The sequence below is a fragment of the Lissotriton helveticus genome, chromosome 2_1, assembly GCF_964261635.1.
Source record: "Lissotriton helveticus chromosome 2_1, aLisHel1.1, whole genome shotgun sequence".
Taxonomy (NCBI): domain Eukaryota; kingdom Metazoa; phylum Chordata; class Amphibia; order Caudata; family Salamandridae; genus Lissotriton; species Lissotriton helveticus.
The window spans coordinates 5,747,126-5,769,649 of NC_136059.1; the positions used below are offsets into that span (position 1 = coordinate 5,747,126).

The 22,524-nt window shown below is 46.2% G+C and overlaps 1 protein-coding gene across 1 annotated transcript; it reads right to left on the bottom strand.

The window, feature by feature from the left end:
• Window positions 1-21,113: 21,113 nt before the first annotated feature.
• LOC144819171 (vomeronasal type-2 receptor 26-like) lies at window positions 21,114-22,317 on the bottom strand. The gene has a single exon (XM_078677144.1). It carries the CDS (start codon window positions 22,315-22,317, stop codon window positions 21,406-21,408), a length of 912 nt encoding a protein of 303 aa, XP_078533270.1. The 3' UTR covers window positions 21,114-21,405.
• Window positions 22,318-22,524: the final 207 nt, after the last annotated feature.

Here is a 22,524-nt window from a genome sequence, read left to right on the forward strand (position 1 = left end):
TGGGTGCAAGAGTAGGGAAAGCGTTGGATAGTGTAGGGGTAAAAATTACTATTCCCACTCCAGTTGGTGCAACAGTAGGGAAAGCGTTGGACAGCGTAGGGGTAAAAATTACTATTCCCCCTCCAGTGGGTGCAAGAGTAGGGAAAGCGTTGGATAGCGTAGGGGTAAAAATTACTATTCCCACTCCAGTGGGTGCAACAGTAGGGAAAGCGTTGGATAGCGTAGGGGTAAAAATTACTATTCCCACTCCAGTGGGTGCAACAGTAGGGAAAGCGCTGGATAGCGTAGGGGTAAAAATTACTATTCCCACTCCAGTGGGTGCAACAGTAGGGAAAGCGCTGGATAGCGTAGGGGTAAAAATTACTATTCCCACTCCAAAGAGTGCAACAGTAGGGAAAGCGCTGGATAGCGTAGGGGTTAAAATTACTATTCCCACTCCAAAGAGTGCAACAGTAGGGAAAGCACTGGATAGCGTAGGGGTAAAAATTACTATTCCCACTCCAGTGGGTGCAACAGTAGGGAAAGCGCTGGATAGCGTAGGGGTAAAAATTACCATTCCCACTCCAGTGGATGCAACGGTAGGGTAAACGTTGGATAGCGTAGGGGTAAAGACTACTATTCCCACTCCAGTGGGTGCAACAGTAGGGAAAGCGTTGGATAGCGTAAGGTTAAAAATTACTATTCCCACTCCAGAGGGTGCAACAGTAGGGAAAGCGTTGGATAGCGTAGGGATTAAAATGTACTATTCCCACTCCAATGGGTGCAACAGTAGGGAAAGTAAATACTTCATATATATATATATAATGAATATAAATATAAATAGCAATTAAAATTAATTATCAATACCAATTATTTTGTATTACCAATTATATTTTATTTAACTAACAATTAATAATTAATTAACAGTTATAATTCATTTACATATTTAATTAATTATAATTAAATTACTTCCCACCCTATTCCCCTATAAACCCACAACCCACTACAGAAAATTATTTACTAAAAATTCATTATTTATCAATTAATCAATTATAATTAATTACCAATTATATTTTATTTAATTAGCAATTAATAATTATTGAACAATTATAATTAATTTACATAATTAATTAATTATAATTAAATTACCTCCCACCCTATTCCCCTATAAACCCACAACCCGCTATATAAAACAATGTACTAAAAAACTGTTTTCTTATCAATTAATCAATTAAAATTAATGACCAATTTTTTTACAATTATTTACAAATTAATAATTAATTAACAATAATTATTATTGTACATATTTAATTAATTATAATTAAATTACTTCCCAACCTATTCCCCTATAAACCCACAACCCGCTACTGAAAATAATGCACTAAAAATTAATTATTTATCAATTATTCTATTATAATTAATTACCAATTAGATTTTAATTAATTAACATTTATTAATTAATTAACAATTACAATTACATTACATGATTAATTAATTATAATTAAATTACTTCCCACCCTATTCCCCTATAAACCCACAACCTGCTACAGATTTATATTACACAATTATTAAAAAATATTAAAAACTTACCTTATTTTCTATCTAGTCGATATTATGTCTAGTCTATATTTTTGATTCGATATTTTGGCTATTATTATCGATATTACTCGATATTTTTGTGGTCTATATTATGTCTGGTCGATATTTTGGCTAGTCTATATTTTTTACTCGATATTTTGTCCAAACGATATTTTGGAATCGATATTATGTCTGTTTACCAAAGGCAGCATAGTATTTCAAATCAGAAAACAAACTTTCTACAGCATGAACATCCCAGTCATCAGAACGAATGTTTTGTTTTACTACATCTCCCATATTTACTCTAAGGACATTAGGAACATTAACGACTTCTGTAGGGCCATGAATTTGAAATCTAACTGCATCCCACACTATACCATCAAGGACCGGCCAGGCAGTGATGTTAACCAAAGTCAAGTCTCTTTTCAAACTGTGTGCAGAATGTGACGAGGAAAGTGGGGCCAAAGTTCCATTAAGATGTGTAATGCATGTTCTTTCCTCGACATAGTGTCCATTGATGAGTCGAAAAAAATAAAACACAAAACCAATTGACATAAAAAGGTAAACTGAAAAAAGAACCAGCCAAATGTATGTCCAAGGGGGTATCAAAAAATGTTTTTTAAATAATGTCGCACAAACAGCAAATCGTGAGGGTTTCTTCGAGGCTAGGGAAACAGTGTCAAACGAAAATCTTGATTCAGTAGCCAAACGGGCTTGTAGGTCAGGCATCGATAAGTCAGTGGGATAAGTGTAATCGATATCATCATGGTCAGTGCCAGGCAAAGTACTTAATAAAGGACTGGAAAGCGCAGGTAATTCGATGGCCACATCAGGTTCAGGATTCGAAGCAGTAGCCAACACAGAATTTCTCACCATAGAAGGACAGGATACTGCTGGTGTCATACTAAGAAGAATCGGCCATTCTGTGTACCTTGACATTGTCAATGGAAATAAACCTGTTTTCTTTACGACCTGGCAGAGGTGGTAAAATGACTGTTCTTGTACCCTTCACGCCAAGTACCGGGACCGGAGCTCGATAGGAAGGACCAAATTCTTTTTTGTTGTCGATCTTCTCACGAACCAGTTCTCCAACTTGGGGTAGCCAGCCAACTACCGGGATCTGCAACGCAACATCCGATGTGGAGGGCAAATGTTCCTTTGCAAGACTGTCTCTGGTCTCTTGTAGATTCTGTAAAACATTGCAATGTTCATCTGCGTCAAAGGAAGTGGCGCGAACCACACAGTCTAGACCGTCAAGGTCAGGGACGTACATCTTGATGCCAAAGAGCATTTCGTATGGGGTCCGCCCACCCAGAGACGTTCTAGGGAGATTATTAAGAGCACGCTGCACGCCATTGAGGTGGGCCAGCCAGTTTCTGCCAGTGCCTATAACTCGGGCTGTCAAAGATTGCTTTAAGTTGCGGTTCATCCGTTCCACTACACTATTACCCTCAGGTCTGTAGGGAGACGAAAACTTGACTTGGACCCCCATCGAAGTCATGGCATCCTTGTACGCCTTAGAGGCGAAAGCCGGACCCTGATCCGAATGGAAGGTACCACAGGCAAAAATTCCCACAAAGACACGCAAATCTCTGATGACAGTCCGTGAATCAGCGCTGCGATGGGGCCATACCCATACAAAGCGTGTGCATGAATCCACTGCTACTAAGATGTACTTAAACGCAGTGTCAGAAGAAAAGGGACCGCAGTGATCCAAATAAACACAACCAAGGGGTTTATTCGAGATGTACAACTGTGTCTGTGGCGGACGCGTTGCAGTAGAAGGTTTAATCTGCTGGCATATGTCACATTGAAGAACATAGTCACGCGTCTGTTTGTACAGTCCCCGCCACCAGAAACGTTGTTGTAATTGAGTCACAGTGGCTGAGACGCCCGCATGCGCAGACGCCACACCTTCATGAGCCGCTATAATCAAGTCTGCCCTGCGATCTGAGTTGGGAATCAAGCGTTCGCCAACTTCAGGTATTTTCACAAAAGGAACCTTTTCGGGACTTAAGTGGTATGTGTACTTCGAAGGGAATCCCGCAGGATGTTTACCTCCCTTCTCAGTGGCAGCTACTGCCGCCAAGATATCATTATCAATCTTACTTTTGGACCGTGTAACTGCTGCAACTAAATACTTAGACACTGCTAATTTTGCTGCCTCATCAGCAAGCGAGTTACCGACAGCGTGGACTCCCACACGCTGGTGGCCGAGAGTATGAATTACAAAAACAAGTGGCAGCTGAGCCTTAAGCTCAGCCACTCGAACCCAGATCATCTTGTGTTTTATTGTGCTACCCTTGGAATCACGAAATTCATTCTGAATCCAAAAGAACAAGTTCTCATTGTAAGACTGGACACAGTAGTAAGAATCACTCACAATAAGAGTTGTCACACTCGGATCTGCGTACTCTAACGCTAGTAAAAGAGCACGAAGCTCTGCTAATTGTGCGGTGCAGTCCCCTAGAGTCTGCGATTGTACCAACTTGGACTTGAACTCATCGTTCACCATGGCACCGACCACAATAGCGCATGCGGAAACGTAGGCGTGTTTAGAGCCATGCGCAACCTGCGCCGAACCATCAGTGTAAATGATGCAATGGAAATCCTCCAAAGGTCGCATCGCAAGAGGAGCGGGATGAACGAATTCATACTGCAAGTACTCCTGCGAACGCAATGAGGCGTCAAAAATAAACGTGACATCCGTGGATGTCAAGGATGCAGCCCATTGAATCCACCGAGGGTGCAAAGCTTTAGAATTTGGTACACTGGCTTTCGTAACCGCCTCTAAATGAGGGCAGGGTGTAACAACCAACATGCGTTTTCCCTGTGACAGTGCACATTCCTTCAGGATCGCCATCTGCACAGCTGTTAAAACCTTTTCCACAGTGGAAAAGCACATTTCAGCCAAAGTGTACAAGTGTGACTTGTAAGCAATAGGTACTGTGTCTCCTTCATTAAAAGTCAGGTACGTGAAACCCACCGTCCCAGGAACAATTCTTATCACCAGGTTAGTGTGGTTATCACGAGTCAGTAGAAATTTAGAAGCTAGTAGATCAGCCTGCAAAGATTGCAAAACGGCTGAGTGTTCAGGCAGCCAGCATGATTTGGAAAATGTAAGTTGTATCAAAGCATACAAAGGCTTGATACGCTGGGCATATTCCGGAATGTATGTCCTTCCAAAATTTAAAAAACCCAGTAAAGACTGTAATTTTTTCAGTGTTGTTGGAGCGCGCAACTGGGCGCATTTCTCCAGGAAGTGAGGAGCCAAACCTCTACCTTCATTGCTAAGCTCATAGCCCAGGAACAACACCGTATACTCTGCAATGTGCGATTTTGCAAAGTTAAACTTGTAACCCATATCTGCAAAGTTACAAATTATACTGTTCACTCGACACAGATGCCCACAAATTTCGTCGTCTGTGAGATAAATATCATCCACATAAGAACTAGCATCCGGATCGATTCTCTCCAAAAGAGAGACTATGCGGGCAGTGAAAATCCCAGGACTATTCTTATAGCCCATTGGAAGACGCCGGAATTGTTTTTGAACTCCAGCCACAGTAAAACTTGTCCATTGGGAACTTAGACCGTCCAATCTGTGGGCATAAAAACCGTTGGAAATGTCCAGCGTTGTTTTGAAACGCTTACGCACAAGACTATCCACAAAAGCAGAGCCGTGAGTATTCTGTACTGCACAGTTACGGCAATGCGAGTTTAAATGCCTGTAATCCAAAACCAAACGAAATGTACCGTCTGGCTTTGTCACAGTGAAAAGGGGGTTATTCATCGGAGACACACACGTTTCAATTACACCTTGATATTCCAATTGTTCAAGGATTGCCGCGACGGAAGCCTTCGCTTCCCGACGGATGGGATATTGAGGTTGAGGCTGCGGCTGAGACCGCAACGGAATCTCGTGGTCTGGGGACAATTTATTCCAACCACATTGGTTGCGGTACAGAGCCGGTGCTAGAGCCAGAGCACACTCTTCTGCAAAATGCTGCGCATGCTCTTTCGAGACAGTGTTCGCGAAACTGGGGAGGATTACCTCCTCCCCTCGCAGCGCTGCGAGCACAAAAGGTGGGGGCCAGTCAGCCTCTGAAAGCAAAATGTCATACGTAGACGAAAGGTTTTCCCAAAACACCCCTTTAATAGTGCGTTGTATGTCTCCTTCAATTAACAGGACAATTTCAAAAAGTCTATCAGGGGGAGCTACTCTCGTGTCTGCCGTTTCTATTACAACATAAACGTCAGTCGCTGTCACCTCCAGTAGTGGACGCAGCGTCTCCCTGACCATGGTAATCTCCGCCGCGCTGTCCAGCAAGGTCAGAGCCCACGTCAGATTCCGAAGCCGCGTTCTCACTATCTGTGGCATATCGATGCGCTGTCAAAGCCGCGACCTTTTTCTTCGCAAACTGCGGTCTTTTTGGCGTTGAGTCTTCCTGCTTCCCTGCGCCGTCAGTCTGGCGGGGTTGGCCACGTCCCTGTTGGCCACCACGTCCCCTACCGCCTCCTCCTCCACCGGTCTTCGGGGCCGATGAGTCCTGAAAGGAACGAGGAGAGCGTTGATCAGAAACCTGAAATCTATCAGGTGATTTAATCAATGCGCGATCACGCAAATCATAAACTCGTTCTGTTGGCGCAGGTTGCTGAACCGCAGGATAAGAATCCTGTGTTTGCTGCAGTTGCTTTCCCTGTTTCTGTTTCTTAGGCCAATTTTGTTTCTTGGACTTGGGCTGGGCATCTGCCTCAGCAGATTGCCCTTGTGGTTGTTTCTTCTCCTTAATTGCGAAATACTTTAAGCCCTTACTTGTGCGACCAATTGTTTTATAAGCGGCCACTACAATTTTCGCCAACTGGCGGGGTCTTTCGGCCTCGGGTATAGCAGCCAAAGCATTAAACACCTGAAAGTTCACTGCATCCCCTTTGACATTGGAGAGAATGAGATCACTAACAATCTCAAAAGAACCACACAGGCGCATACCCAATTCAACCGCTGCTTCCGGTCCGTGATCATCTTGAACACGTTTTATGATCGTAGGCAGTACAGCCATCGATGGGGTGCCGAAACACCTCGCATAAACAGCCGCAAAAGTTTTCCCCCAACTTTCACAGTCAATTAACTCAGGAGCTAAATCCTTAGGCAAAGTAATCGTCAACATTCTATGTTTATCAGCAGGAGTAGAGTTCGGCAACACAGCCTCCAGTTGATCAAACTTCTCGGCAAGCCAGAAAGGAAAATCATCCCTGTCATCCGGGCGTTTGCCAAAAACTGAATTGACCATCACTGGATTGAGCTTTAAACCGCCATGTTCCGTTCGGACAGCCTGACCCCCCGGGGAACCACCCGGGAGATGTCGTCCTATGTATTGCACTAATGCACGAATCACGGCAATCGAGACAACATGTAGTCTACGAACCTCCACCAAGGTACAATTGCCGTGTTGAGGATGAGGAGTAAATCCAGCCAAAGCAGGCCAATTTGTGCCCGGAATGGACAAAGGACCCAACCTCGGAGCGGTTAATGAATGGGGTAGGGCGCCACCAAACCAAACGCGATGCTGCCAATGATCAATAGGTATTTCCAGTGCCCTGTACGGTGTATATTCAGCCGGTACAGGTGAGGGGGTGTAGGTTTGAAACACACCAGAAACTGCGTCTAGTGCCGGAAACGTCACCCACGAATAAAAGAGTTCGTACGGGAACGCCGGATCCGCTGACACCACCAAAATCACAGCCAAGCCATCCACTGGAACTTGAAAAGTCTGTAAATGGTTGCGCACCGCGATGCGACTATGCACCGGGATGTCCACAGCCTGTGCCATGATGCACCGGAACTACGGAGAAACAAAGGAAACTTTGTAGCACAACTGGGTAGTAATTCAAGGAAACCGTTTTAGAAAGATTCAAGCTTGAAAAGACCTATTGCGTAAATAGGTAGGTTTTTCCGACACCACCGTTTACCGGAAACGACAGTGAAGGGGTTAAGGATTGAATGAAAGACTACTCAAGTGTCATGATATAAGACCACCGAAAACGTTGGGCGCCATGTTGCAGGGTTTCTGTTCTCCCACAGAAGTGTGCACAGAGGATTGGAACCTCGGCGAATGAGGGTGACCCAAAACTCACCTTAGTACCCAAAAAACCCCTTACCGAGCTAGCTACAGTGTCTCATTGGATATAAAAGAACATCCAATGCTTAGACTAACCAGAACATGAACTCACAATACCTCAGGTTACGTGGAACACATGAGCACTCTTTCGTTATACAATCATTTCAATCCAGAACGTGGAGTAATGAGGACACGTGCATATTTGAAATATTTATTTACTAATGCTTTTGTCTCAAACGCAGTATCTTAGATAATACAAGGAAACATATTATCAGAAGCAAAGTTATCAGCATAGTTACTAGTCCATAGAAGGCAAACGGTGACAGCATGCTATTATGCTGAAATAAACACGTGCTAACCACACCTAATTCTCACACCCCCTAATTAGTATATTATATTAATATATAAGAAGGTCTCTTTGGGTTTGTCAGGGCGGGCCCATACCTCAAGATCCTAGTATGAAGGAATCACATCTATCTTCACCAGGTCTCTGCATGCGAACAGCATCAAGTGTGTGTATGTGCCCTGAGCATTGCAATATAAAACCCGCCTAAAACCAGAATTTGGCAGGAGCTGCACTTATGTTATGTCTATGTAGGTGCGGAGATCAGTTCTCACAACAATCTGTGTCTTGTTATCCTTGTGGCTTCAGCACTCACTGTACAGACATTATTTATTAAGCAACGCTGATTTGAAAGCAATAACATATTATTCTCAAGTAAGCTACTAAGGTGAAAGCTAAATCACCAATTATGTAACGTGTGCAGAAGCAGCAAAGGAAAAAATGGCGTTTAAACATTAAATGAGCCTACTCTAACTTAACACAGTATTTAGAATATCAGTAGCAATATGACACCACAGAACACATAATTGTCATTGAACCCAGGGCGCGGGCTCGCAGCAGCGCCACCCATGCCCAAGGTTCCGCCACAGAATGCATGGACATCTAAGAACCCAGGGCGCGGGCTCCCAGCAGCGCCACCCATGCCCACGGTTCTACCACAGAACGCATGGACGTCATAGAACCCTGGGCGCCGTCTCCCGGCAGCGCCACCCATGTGCAAGGTTCCGCCATAGAACACATGGACGTCATAGAACCCTGGGTGCAGGCTCGCGGCAGTGCCACCCATGCCCAAGGTTCCGCCACAGAATGCATGGACGTCATAGAGCCCAGGGCGCGAGCTCCCAGCAGCGCCACCCATGCCCACGGTTCTACCACAGAACGCATGGTCGTCATAGAACCCTGGGCGCGGGCTCGCGGCAGCGCCACCCCTGCGCAAGGTTCCGCCATAGAACGCATGGACGTCATAGAACATTGGGTGCAGGCTCGCGGCAGTGCCACCCATGCCCAATGTTCTACCACAGAATGCATGGACGTCATAGAACCCTGGTTGTGGGCTTTCGGCAGTGTCACCCATGCCCAATGTTCTACCACAGAACGCATGGATGTCATAGAACCCAGGGTGTGGGCTCGCGGCAGTGCCACCCATGCCCAAGGTTCCGCCACAGAATGCATGGACGTCATGGAACCCAGGGCGCGGGCTCCCAGCAGCGCCACCCATGCCCACGGTTCTACCACAGAACGCATGGACGTCATAAACCCAGGGTGTGGGCTCGCGGCAGTGCCACCCATGCCCAAGGTTCTGCCCCAGGACGCATGGACGTCATAGAACCCTAGGCATGGACTCACCGGCAGCACCACCCATGCCCAAGGTTCTACCCCAGAACGCATGGACTGCCCAAGGTTCTACCACAGATTGCATGGACGTCATAGAACCATAGGTGTGGCCTTGTGGCAGTGCCACCCATGACCAAGTTTCTACCCCAGAACGCATGGACGTCATAGAACCCATGTGCAAGGTTCCAGCACAGACCACATGGACATCATAGAACCTTGGGCGCGGGCTCATGGCAGAGCCACCAATGCCCAAGGTTCAACAACAGAACGCATGGACGTCATAGAACCCTGGGCGCAGGCTCATGTAGCGCCGCCCTTGCCCAAGGTTCTACCACAGAACGCATGGACTTCATGGAACTCTGAGCGCGGGCTCCCAGCAGCGCCACTCATGCCAAGGTTCCACCACAGAACGCATGGACGTCATAGAACCCTGGGCGAGGGCTCGCAGCAGAAGAGACGGCGCGAGGCTGGTCGCGAGACCGATGAAGTACATACAATTGCAGGTAAAACAGTTGTGAGCAGTCGGCCTGGTATATGCTCTCCACTAGTTATACTGGGCACCTTGTACCAGTCCAATCGACCCTTATTGATGATTAGGTTAAAGACAACCTTTATTGAAAGCTATCCTAGTGGTAGCTGTGGAGAGCAGCCTTCAGGCTAAGTCTCGAAGGATTGTAAAGCAGCTTGGTTTACCAGATTATAACTCCTGAATGACCAAATGAAAAGATAACTACACAAGGTATATATAAAATAAATATAGTTATTGCTTACCACTCTCTACTAACCTCTTTATGAGATTAGAGAACAAGGCACACAATATTACAGTACTACAACAACAGTAAAGAGCACAATATACAGCGGGCTCCAGGGGTAGACCGGTCCATATATTAAGAAAGTGGTATAACAGCCACAACTTGACTAGACACAGTGCGAGAGCACATAGAATCACTGGCCCCCAAGGAACCACCCAAGGTAGTGACACGGGACCCACGGCGGTGGTGTGCAGTGTGAGAACACAGCAGCGAGCTCTGTACAACTCTATGGCAAAGTCGCGGTTGGAATTTTAAAGAATAAGGATACTTAGAAGAGGACTTTGAGCAAACCATTTCAAACTTAGACGGTTCTAAGGCCCGCACCCATGTGAGCACCGGAGTACTCGTGTTACCTAACCCAGGGACGCTGGGTGCATAGGTGTCAAAGCGTATTGGGAACCTTCGTAGTTTTCAATGGTGAGATGCTGCAAAGTGCTGCTGCCGTGAAGAGGTAAAGTGTCCGGTGTGATCCAAGCCTGGATCGGAGCTGAGAAGAACCTGAAAACAGAGGGGACAGATTCTGGGTCAGTTGAAATGAAATGAAATGAAAAATTGCATTTGTATAGCGCATAACTACCCTGAGGCCTCGCAGCGCTTGGCCTCCAGTGATCAGGGCCATGATAGACGAATGCCCACCGATGTCTGGTGCTTCAGGTGAGATGAGGTGAAGCTTGACTCTACAGCCACAGGGATCAGGAGATGTTGACGATGACCTGAGTCCGCAGACGAGCTGTCCCACGAAGGATGTTGAGTGCTGGGGGGTCAGTGTCCGGATTGAACACCAACAAGCCTTGGCAACTGCAACCCACGCGGTGAGAGAAAAGATGCTTCGCTGAGGACCAGCAAGGTCCTGGGGACTCCCCAAGCAATGAAGAGTCAGAGCACTTCTGGAGCAACCAGAAAAACCCTTAGGAAGTGAAAGTTACCTTCCCAGGGACCCACAGGCCAACGGCCAGTGATCGCGAAGAGTCCTCGAGAGGAATCACAAAACACCAGCCCACGGAACACTTGTGGAGTGTAGGCCGGTAATATTCGGTGGAATCACTACCTGGGGTTTGGACTTTGAGTAGCCCAAAGCACAGTTTCAGGGGTCGCCGGAAAGCAGTTGCTTCTGCAAATGGACATGATGCCCAGGGGTTCAGGTTGTACGGTCCCCACAAGGGATACAGGTTTCAGGATTGCTAAGCACACTAGTCGACCTCGCGGACACTTGGAAACCTACCTCTTGTGTTGCAAAAGCCTTCGGAGTCCGTAGGAGGTTTGAAGTTGCAAACCGGTCAGATGCGTCATTTGTGTCTGCTTAGCAGGGGAGTAACTCCTTTACTCCAAGGGAGATTCTTTAGTCATCTAGTCGTGTAGATCGTCGAAGTACTTGGTTTAGGTAGCAGAGTTTCGTCCAGGTAAAATCTAAAGTCCTTTAGTCAGGGGCTCCTACTTTATACCCAAGGAAGGGGTGGGACAAACTCTGGGGACCCACCTACGGGAGGGTCAGGACAGAGGGGTGGCTACCCCCATGTCCTTTGTCCAGTTTCGCACCAGAGCAGGAGCCAACAGCTCCTGCAACCGGTTTGAATAGGACTACGCACAGGGACACTAAAAGTGGTCCCAGTGCAGACATCAAAGCACTCTTGGAGTGCACCCACCCAGCCCCAATACACTAAAGCCTGTCTGGGAGGTGGACACACCTCCCTGTGACAGGAAACCTATTGTCCAGGCCTCCCCTGCCGGAGTTTCGTCCAGCAGCAGGAGGGCAGACTCGTGTCTGTGGCTGGCAGCATCCATCCTGTGATGCCAGAGTCGAGGAATGCTGGTACCGGGTAGCCCAGTTCCCCACATTAGTGGTTCTACCATGGAGGAATCATACCTCCCACACCAGTTAGTGGATTGGAGGTATGATTCCAAGGTGTTTGGCACCCAACACAACCTGTTTCTGTGCAGCCGTTTTAAAGTTAGCATTTACCATGAGGTTATAATGCGCTTACGAGTATATGGTCTAGACTGCATCACTAACAACCCCGGAGGATAGATTCCGAAGGCTGCAGAGGGGCTCTGCTCATGTATGGGCACCCTCTCACCCAGCACACTGTCTTCAAGATTGATAAGGCCTGCCAATGGTGTGACTGATAGGTTTGTATGTGTAGTGATAAGGTAGATATAGTGCATGCACCACCTTACCCAGGCCGCAGCAGCCGACTCGTGGTTTCAGTTTAAGTGGTCTCTCAGGGGTGGCACAATACATGCTGCAGCCCTGGGTACATAGTATACCCTATACTAGGTACTTACAAGGGTACCCCAGAATCCAATCTGGAGTGTACCTAATGTACATGCAATCAATTTAGAGGAGAATGCAGCTTGGCTGGGGTCCTGAATAGCAGGACCCCAGCCAGACTAAGTTGAAAACTGAAACATCAGCAAAAAGTGGGAGTAACTATAAGAAGCAGATCCTACTCTCCTACAACAGTTAGGAGAAATATAATAAACATAACAGCCAGCCCATCGCCCTAAAGTCTAGCAAGTTTTGCAAGCAAGATGGGTACGTCACAGTGTCAAATAAAGCGGATAAGCCTCAGCAGAGTGACCTTCGACCCACGCTGAATTGAATGAATTCAGTAACGTCAAGCTGCGCCATCGCCATTATTTTGATTTGAGCAAAAAACGGATTGCGTGAGATGCAGAAACCTGCTTTGTTCTAGCTAGTTCGCGGGCTGGCCGAAAAATAACTTTTCGATCATTTTTTAGGCTGCTGGAAGCAATTACATCGGCCGGGAATCCGAGAGAAGGATTATGTAAAGGGTGCAGCAGCACCGGTGCTTGCAGCAGTCAGGAGTTATCTCTAGAGACTGATTAAAGAGTGGGTTGAGCTTTGGTTTTGGGATCAGTAGGGCCTTCTTGAACACTTGTGGGGTACGAGGTCCAAGGGGAGCCAGACCGGCACTTAAGCGAGGCTTAGGCCGGAGCCTCCAGTGAAATGATGATACATTGAGAGAGGTGCAACCCAGGAAGAGGGTCGCCCGCTCCATAGTAGGCAAGACATCAAAGTTACCTGGAGAATCCAGAAAATCCAGGTACATTGTCTCACTCTTGTCATGAAAGAACTCTGAAAGATCAGAGAGGGAGTGGTGGCAGGGTTGCACGTCTGGGGATTAAATATGACTTTACAGCTGTAAAAATTGTCATTAGGGCCATTAAGTGCTTCAGTAACTTTGTGCGTGTAAAAATCTGCCTCTGTTTTCCTGACGGGGTTGCAACAATTGTTTATAGCCGCTTTGTAGGTGTATTTATCGTAAATTACATCATTCCTTCTCCATGTACTTCCAAGAGTTTTACGCTTGCTTCTTTCTTCCCCTAGGGCTTGTGAGAACCAGGAGGAGCGATCTGAAACTTTTACTTTAGGGAAGGCCAAGTTATTTAGAGTTGATGATATCCAGTTGTTGACACACTAGAAAATATCCTTAAAAGAATCCTCCACTGAGGATGAGGATGCAGCTAAAGCTTTAATAAGGGGCTGTTCAGAAATTGCGCTCCATAATTTAAAAGAAAGGTGTTGGAGAGGATCACCTTGTTTCGATCCATTCCTGTTGCAGGTGTAAGGCCGAGCCACACAAGTGGGGCAGAGTTTTTATTGGCACATGTAGTATAACTCTGTGTGGTAGGAATCGGACTCCTACTGATTCTGGACATTTCCATTACAGAAATGTAACCAAAACGCATCATTTTATACAAAGTTTGAGGTTTGCAAGGCACGCCACCCTGGAATCCCCTGTTGTCTAGTTTTAAAAAATATCTATGGTGAGTAGGTTTGCATAGGTGGCGACACAGAACTGCCCCAAATACTGCAGAAATCCCTATTCCTTACCCCTCAACGTAGCCCTTTGGGGCCTTTTGTATGTTGGTCTCAAGTGTGTTAATGTTCTTATTGGGAGACGTGCAGGAACTCAGCACCCGGAGGAAAAAAACATAGGAAATTTGTGTCCCACTGCAGATTCCAGTATTTTCTATCACAGAAATGTGAGGAAAGTGTGTTTTTTGCCAAAGTTTGAGGTTTGCAAGGACTTCTGCATAAAATCACCCAGTGAGAGCCATGCAAGCCACCCCACTGTGGAATTCCCTAGGTGTCAAGTTTTAAAAAATATACATATTTGCTGTTTCCTTACTTGCTGACTGAGCTAGGGCTCAAAATCCACTGCTATTCACTTTGCAATAAACGCCCAGTTTTCACTGGAAAAATGTGAAGTGTCCACTTTGCTCTTTTTAGCCCTTTTCTCTTTTGTGGGCACGAGCCTACCCACACAAGGAAGGTACCATTTTCACCGGAAGACACGTGGAATCGTAGAATTTTTCCCTGGGAAGGCATAGTATTTGAACAAATTCCCAGGTTTACTATTTTTTTAATCTAGAAATGCGCCCAAATCCATGGATGGACGAGTAAGAACTGCTCCCAAGTGTAAATGTCATGGAACACAGTGCAAGCACCCGCGCAGCATTACATTTCATTACAGAGCCACGCGAGTCGGTGCAAACCACTCCAAGTGCAGCTTTGTAAATATTACAGAAGGCTTTGCATCGTCCATGTGTCGTCTTGCATGGTGCAAGGGCAGCGTAAATGCTCCATAAGTCTGGGCCGGTGTCTTTATGTTACAAATCTGATTGATTATTTTGATCTGTTGAATGTGCCCGTGATTCTTCTCACCTTCCCTCCTTCACTCTTTCTTCTTTCATCGCTTCCTTCTTTTGATCTCATTTTGAAGCTTGTATTAACACTAACCTGATTCATTATTACCCCTCCTCTTTCATTTAAAAGATATGTATTATTATTCTGGAATTATTTGATTTTACTGAGATATGGATGTATATGATGTATTTTTTATTCAATTTAATAAGCGTTTTCAAATGTAAATAAAAAAGCCTCTTCCTCCAAAGTGAAAGGTTCAAGCCTGACTTGTGGAGTGCGGTAGAACGACAGACTTCACTTCATTTTCTTAAGGTATATTAATTCACTTTTATTTTACTATTCAGTAGTTTAAACCACTTGAAAAATGATCATTGTAAAAATGAGATTGTACAAGTCAGTCCCTTGAGCTCCTGAATAAGGGTGAGCATGTCCTTTCCTCCCTCCTTGAGCTCCTGAAGAAGGGTGAGCGTGTCCTTTCCTCCCTCCTTGAGCTCCTGAAGAAGGGTGAGCGTGTCCTTTCCTCCCTCCTTGATCTCCTGAAGAAGGGTGAGCATGTCCTTTCCTCCCTCCTTGAGCTCCTGAAGAAGGGTGAGCGTGTCCTTTCCTCCCTCCTTGACCTCCTGAAGAAGGGTGAGCGTGTCCTTTCCTCCCTCCTTGAGCTCCTGAAGAAGGGTGAGCGTGCCCTTTCCTCCCTCCTTGAGCTCCTGAAGAAGGGTGAGCGTGTCCTTTCCTCCCTCCTTGAGCTCCTGAAGAAGGGTGAGTGTGTCCTTTCCTCCCTCCTTGAGATCCTGAAGAAGGGTGAGCGTGTCCTTTCCTCCCTCCTTGAGCTCCTGAAGAAGGGTGAGCGTGTCCTTTCCTCCCTCCTTGAGCTCCTGAAGAAGGGTGAGCGTGTCCTTTCCTCCCTTGTCTTTGAAAGGTCCTTTAGATAAGTGTCCTGTGTTGCAAGGCTAAGGGTGGTGTTAATTGTACCTTGGGAGCTCTGTGTGACAGGATGATTGCAAATTCAAATATGATAACGCACAGTCAACACAATCATAATGAATAACCTTTCTTTTTCATAAAAAGTCTTTCCGGCCGCAGGTTCGGATGACGGTGAGAAGACGCAATCCATGCCTTGGAATCCCAGAGAGGTGGAAGCTGTGTGGCTGAGATGGTGGGACTGAGGTGCTGGCCTGGAGGGTTGAAAAGCTTCAGCTGATGGTTGTTCATAGGGCCCTCCCTGCACCGAGACCCAGTCCACGCTCACCTACCTGAGGGAGGCTCAGGCGTGAGCTCACCTACCTGAGGGAGACACAGGCGTGAGCTCACCTACCTGAGGGAGACACAGGCGTGAGCTCACCTACCTGAGCGAGGCGCAGGCGTGAGCTCACCTCCCTGAGGGAGGCACAGGCGCGAGCTCACCTCCCTGAGGGAGGCACAGGCGTGAGCTCAGGGGCGCCTCTGTTGGGCCCGCTTGTATGAACAGAAGAAGTTTGCCACACTCTCTGCATTCATGAACTATTCTTGCTGGCCGGTTACTGGACTCAACGCTGTTATTCCTCTAGATTTTTTCATCTATCGCATTTGTATCCACTTTGCATTTCTGTGAGTGAGGAAACATACCTCATTCATCTTTTCCACACCTGGCATTAGCCAAGACCATTTGTTTTTAGTGAAAGTATTTGTATCGGATATTAACAGTGGATTTCACCCGCCCTCCTCATCCGCTGGTATGGAATTGTGTCATTCACATTCCGCCCATGGCAGCATACGCTCAGGTCAGTGGGTCAGCCCACTTCAGCTATTGGCTAACCTCCCTGTGAGTGACAGCAGTCTGCCCCTCCACAAGGAGCACAGCCACACACAAGGACGTCCCCTTCAGTGCCAGGGGCCACTATGGCTATCTGTGCTTTTGCTACCAAAAAAGATTTGTTTCAGCCACTGTGTAGTGTTTAGAGAGGGCCTGGTGGCTCTTACAACAATCTATTATAAAAACCATCCCATACCAAAACAAAACAAGCTTTGGCAAAGCCAAGAGACTGGAAGTCATCACCAGACTAATCGGCTTTGCCATTGTCTTTTCTGCATATACTTCTACATGCGCCTTGACGCCCACTGGGCTTAGCTGCGCATTATAAATGATATTTCAATTTCAATGCCTGGTCTTCCCGTTGCATGTTAGCTGTAGGTGACTTTACTATGGGGTGTAGCTAATCCATAATCTCTTCAGCTTTGGTACTAGGGACATTCGTGATCAGCGGAACCAGTGACGCCTGCTCTGCAGATCTTTCAGACTCGCAGGGTGAGCCTCGTCTCTTGAGGGAGTTTCATCCTGCTCCAGAGAGGTGCCAGGGGTTGTGTTCTCAGGTAATAGGTTCATCTTTCCAATTACACGTTTCTCAGAAATAAACTGTTTTCCTAAAGAGTCGGGGAGAGCTCTGATGCTTGTTCACCGTCCCTTCGTTCATCAGGCGGCGGCGGTGCTGGCGCAGGAGTTCCTTGGCCCTCAAGCAACCAGGGAATATGGGCTTTCCTGACACCCACTGGCTACTGAAAGACACCCGTCGTTAGGGTACAGAGAGCGCTTTACACCCTGGGGTCCTGAGTCCGCTGCACCATTGATAGCTACGGCCCTGGCAGGCAACTGGCCTTCAACTCTTTGAGTCCTTCCGGTGACGTGTAAGCCTGACCTCATAGTACTACAACATACATATCACTGTTTCATTTCAACTGTGGCTACAACATGTGTGCTTGCCCTGCTGACCCTGTGAATGGTGCTGGGGGAGCTCACCTACAGCTGTAGCCCTGGAAGAGCTTCTCTCTCTAATTCAACACATTCTTTCCAGATGGTCGGCTTTGTGGCACTGGCTTTTCACTGGACGGCCTTCTTCTATAATGTTATTGGCTGCTTTCTTGATTTTTCTTTGTTTGTCCTTCCCCAGGACCGCGTCTTCTTCAACGTGTTCTGCGAGGATTCCTTGAGGTCTTCCACTGCATCTGGGTGCTATAAATGCTGTCCCGCTCACTCATGAACTCATTGAGGGCAAATGACAAAATGAGTGAAAACAATCAGTGTTCATCAGATCATGCAGATCTGTCTTCACGCAGATCCGCAGTCAAGCAGATCATGCAGATCAGTGTTCGCGCAAATCTACGGTCATGCAGATCTGTGCTCATGCCAGATCTGTATTTATGCAGATAATGCAGATCCCTGGTCATGCAGGTCATGCAGATATGTGTTTATGTAAATCATGGAGACCTCTGTTCATGCAGACCTGTGCTCATGCAGATCCATGCTCATGCAGATCATGCAGATCCATGCTCATGCAGATCATGCAGATCCATGCTCATGCAGATCATGCAGATCCATGCTCATGCAGATCATGCAGATCCATGCTCATGCAGATCCATGCTCATGCAGATCATGCAGATCCATGCTCATGCAGATCCATGCACATGCAGATCATGCAGATCCATGCTCATGCAGATCCATGCTCATGCAGATCATTCAGATCCATGCTCATGCAGATCCATGCTCATGCAGATCCATGCTCATGCAGATCATGCAGATCCATGCTCATGCAGATCCATGCTCATGCAGATCCATGCTCATGCAGATCATTCAGATCCATGCTCATGCAGATCCATGCTCATGCAGATCCATGCTCATGCAGGTCCATGCTCATGCAGATCCGTGTTCATGCAGTTCATGTAGACCCGCGGTCATGCACCTCTGTGGTCATGCAGATCCGTGTTCATGCAGTTCATGCAGATCCATGCTCATGCAGATCATTCAGATCCATGCTCATGCAGGTCCATGCTCATGCAGATCCATGCTCATGCAGATCCATGCTCATGCAGATCATTCAGATCCATGCTCATGCAGATCCATGCTCATGCAGATCCATGCTCATGCAGATCATGCAGATCCATGCTCATGCAGATCCATGCTCATGCAGATCCATGCTCATGCAGATCATTCAGATCCATGCTCATGCAGATCCATGCTCATGCAGATCCATGCTCATGCAGGTCCATGCTCATGCAGATCCGTGTTCATGCAGTTCATGTAGACCCGCGGTCATGCACCTCTGTGGTCATGCAGATCCATGCTCATGCAGATCCATGCTCATGTAGACCCGCGGTCACGCAGATCATGTAGACCCGCGGTCATGCACCTCTGTGTTCATGCAGATCATGTAGACCCGCGGTCATGCAGATCTTGCAGACCTGTGTTCACTCTGCTCGGTCTTCCGTCCACGCACCTCCTGCGTTCCAGGTCACAAATAGAATCCGCGGGATGAGGCTTTGTTCGTTGATTTCGCGACAGCATTTGATAGGATCGTAGGCTTACCCTTGGAGAAAACGGGATAATCTGGGGATCCCAAGCGATTTATTAAGACGTATGATTGCGCTTCAAACGTCCACCTGGTGTAGAGTTTTAAAGGGGGGGGGGCAAGCAGCTGAATCCTAGGATTTGAACACAAAATGGATTGAACCAGGGCTGTATTTTAGCTCCTCTTTTGTTTTCAATTTATCTAAGTGATTTATCAGACTGTTTTAACAATGTTAATAATTTTCCTCCTCGAATGGCGCTTCATAGTTTGTTTGTTCTATAGTGCGCTGATGACGTAGTCATCTCTGATCTCACGCCCGTTGGTCCTCAGCAGGATCTCGATCTTCTTTGTGAGTACGCGGAGGATGACTTTCTGGAAATGAATGTTGCTAAGACCAGGGCGTTGCCTTTCAGAGGAAAGGGGCGGCATCACCCTGTTAATTAGAGGTTGGCTGGAAGGCCACTGGATAGAGTGCAAACATACACATACCAAGGAAGGGGCTTTTCTCAGTCTCTACAAAACACATCTCTTCTTTTCCACAGAGGCTTTAAGGCAGTAGCTCGTATAGGTGCTTCAAAAAAGTTGTACCGTTCCTCCGATGGCCAACATTTTATAACCCGCTTGGATATTTATAGGGCAATTGTACCTCTTATTTGATCTCATGCCCTAGAACGTATTCCCATAAGCAAATGGTCTGTTTTAATTTTATTTGAAGCAAAGCTTCTCCTGAAGATAATATTGTTAAACTAAGCTGAGGCAGGAAACTTTCAAAGTAAGAGTGTATACCTTTAAAGATAATCTCAAGGTTGTACGAGTGCAGTTCCAGTGCACTATTGCCCCCTTGCAGCTGCGGACACCAGCACAGTTCAAAGGGGCATATCAACAAGCGGCAGCGATAATTATCGCTGGCCGCGCCTGGCGAGAAAATAGTTAGCGCAGAAAATTATCGCGCTGCTAGCGCTGTATTAACAACGCGTAGCGCAAGGGCGATAATTTCCCAGCGATATCGATGTTTTCCATGGAACATCGCTGGTTTTCCAGTGATGTTCCATGGAAAACGGCGATAACCTTGCTGATACGACCCTGCGGTCGTATCAGCATAATCCACCCCCTATCATAAGTATAGCTAAGTCTGCATTTTAGTAGATGTTCGTTTTTGGCGAAAACAGCGGTTTTCTCCAAAAACTAACGTCTGCAAAAATACCTGGGCCTCCCTGAAATATCGCGATGTGCACATCAGCGATATTTACAAGGTTGTTCTGCCCAGTGACGCCCACTTTGCATCTCATTAGAGATGCAAAGAGAGGCGTCAGGTAAAAGGGTGCAAACATGCGTGAATGCATGTTATCACCCTCTTGTAAATAGGGCAATATTTTTACCTCTGCTTTTTTGGCTTTAAAAGCCAAAAGAGCGGAGATATGGCCCTTGTAAATATGCCCCAGTGTGTTTCTAAAAAATACGGCTGCCAGAACCAGCTATACTCCTGTTCGCTGTTAGGAACATAACAGCCTTACTCTGACAGTATATCTTTTCAACAGAATCAAGAATACTTAAAATTTTCTGTGAACATCGCGTATGGTATTTGGGCAATTTATATAATTTCAAAAAGCACTGCTCTGATAAAGGAAAGACGACTGGAATGTGTGAACTTTGGAATGGTGGGACACAGGAAATTAAGCACATTCATTAGTTTGTACCACTACACTGGTGAAGGAGGCTAGAAAGCCCTTTTTAAAACCTTTGTATCTTAAATATAACATACTCAAAACTGACAGACTGCTTGCCCTAGCAAAGTCACCTCCCGATGAATTTGTTTGTTATAATTCGCACACGTTTTTTAAAATCATTTTTACCCATGTATTTATTGTGAGGGTTGCACTGAGACTCTCAGGCCTATTTTCTTCACATTTAATTGTAATGATTTTCAATTGTGAATATTGTTGATCTCTGCCTAGATCTGAATCAATACAATCTGAATTTTGAGGTTAGAAACAGTGACTTCTGTCAAAACAGATATACATTAATATAACAAATTACCATTGCTGAATAGGTATACATAAATTCAATTTTCTAGATTAATTGCATTTTCTAACTATATGCTCTGAATTCCTGAAGCAGATGGAGCATCCTGGGCAGTGTTTGAACATACATTCTAAATAACAAGTGTGATCTTTTTCTACTTTCCATTTTCTGATCTCTAATTTATGTGATGCAATGCGGCATAGAAGACCCCAGAGCTGTTCATAGCTTTCTACTTTTGATGCAGATTTTTTATTTTCATTAGTTGTTCTTTGGTGTTTAATTCTGGCCTCAGTAAGATAATGTAACACTTCGGAATGAATATGCAGCCCAACAGTCCAGCGCTGGAGGCTAGAACGGCGAATATCTCCACGGCCACCATGTACCTGCCCTTCGTGCTCAGGTAGGCTGGGATGAAGGCGACCCAGGCGCTGCAGCACACCAGCATGCTGAAGGAGATGTGCTGAGCCTCGTTAAAACTGTCTGGTAAGTTCCGCACCTTGTAAGCCACCATAAAGCTCAACAAAGCCAGAAGACCAACGTATCCAACCACACAATAGAACGCAGTGACAGACCCTTCGTTGCAGAGCAGGATCTTCTTCCCAGATTCAGTCTTTGTGTCAAAGTCTGGGAATGGAGGCCAATGGGTCAGCCACACGGTACAGATGATGACTTCCCATAGTGTGCAAAGAAGGATAAGGCAAAAGGATACCCGGGAGTCGACCCACATTCGTAACTTACTGCCGGGCTTTGTAGCATTGAAAGCAATGGCAACGGTGATAGTTTTGGCCAGAACAGAGGAAACAGCGACAGAAAAAATAATCCCAAAGGCAACCTGCCGGAGGAGGCAGGTCACCTTCTGAGGACGTCCAATAAATAACAAGGAGCAGAGGAAGGAAAGCATGAGAGACAGGAGGAGGATGTAGGTGAGATCCCGGTTATTAGCTTTCACAATTGCACTGTCCCTGTGTTTCAGGAAGATTGCCAGCACGGCAACAGTGATTACTGACAAGGAGACGCTGATGGAAGCCAAACTCGCACCGAAGGGATCGTCGTAAGATAGGAACTCAATGGTTCTGGGGACGCAAGCGTCTTTCTTCTCGTTGGACCACTGGTCTTCTGGGCATGCTATACAACTGTCCATATCTGGAAACAATTGAATAAATTATAATATTAGTTTTATGTTTTAGACATAAACTTTATGGCTATGTGTTGCAGTGAGACCATTGGCAGAGTAACCCAAGCACAGTGGCATGGTCTGGGCAGGTTCAGTGAATATCATGTTGTCGCTCAATATTTGCAATGAGAATTTGCACTTGAACCCCCCAAATTGAACTTAAGGTTGACTAAT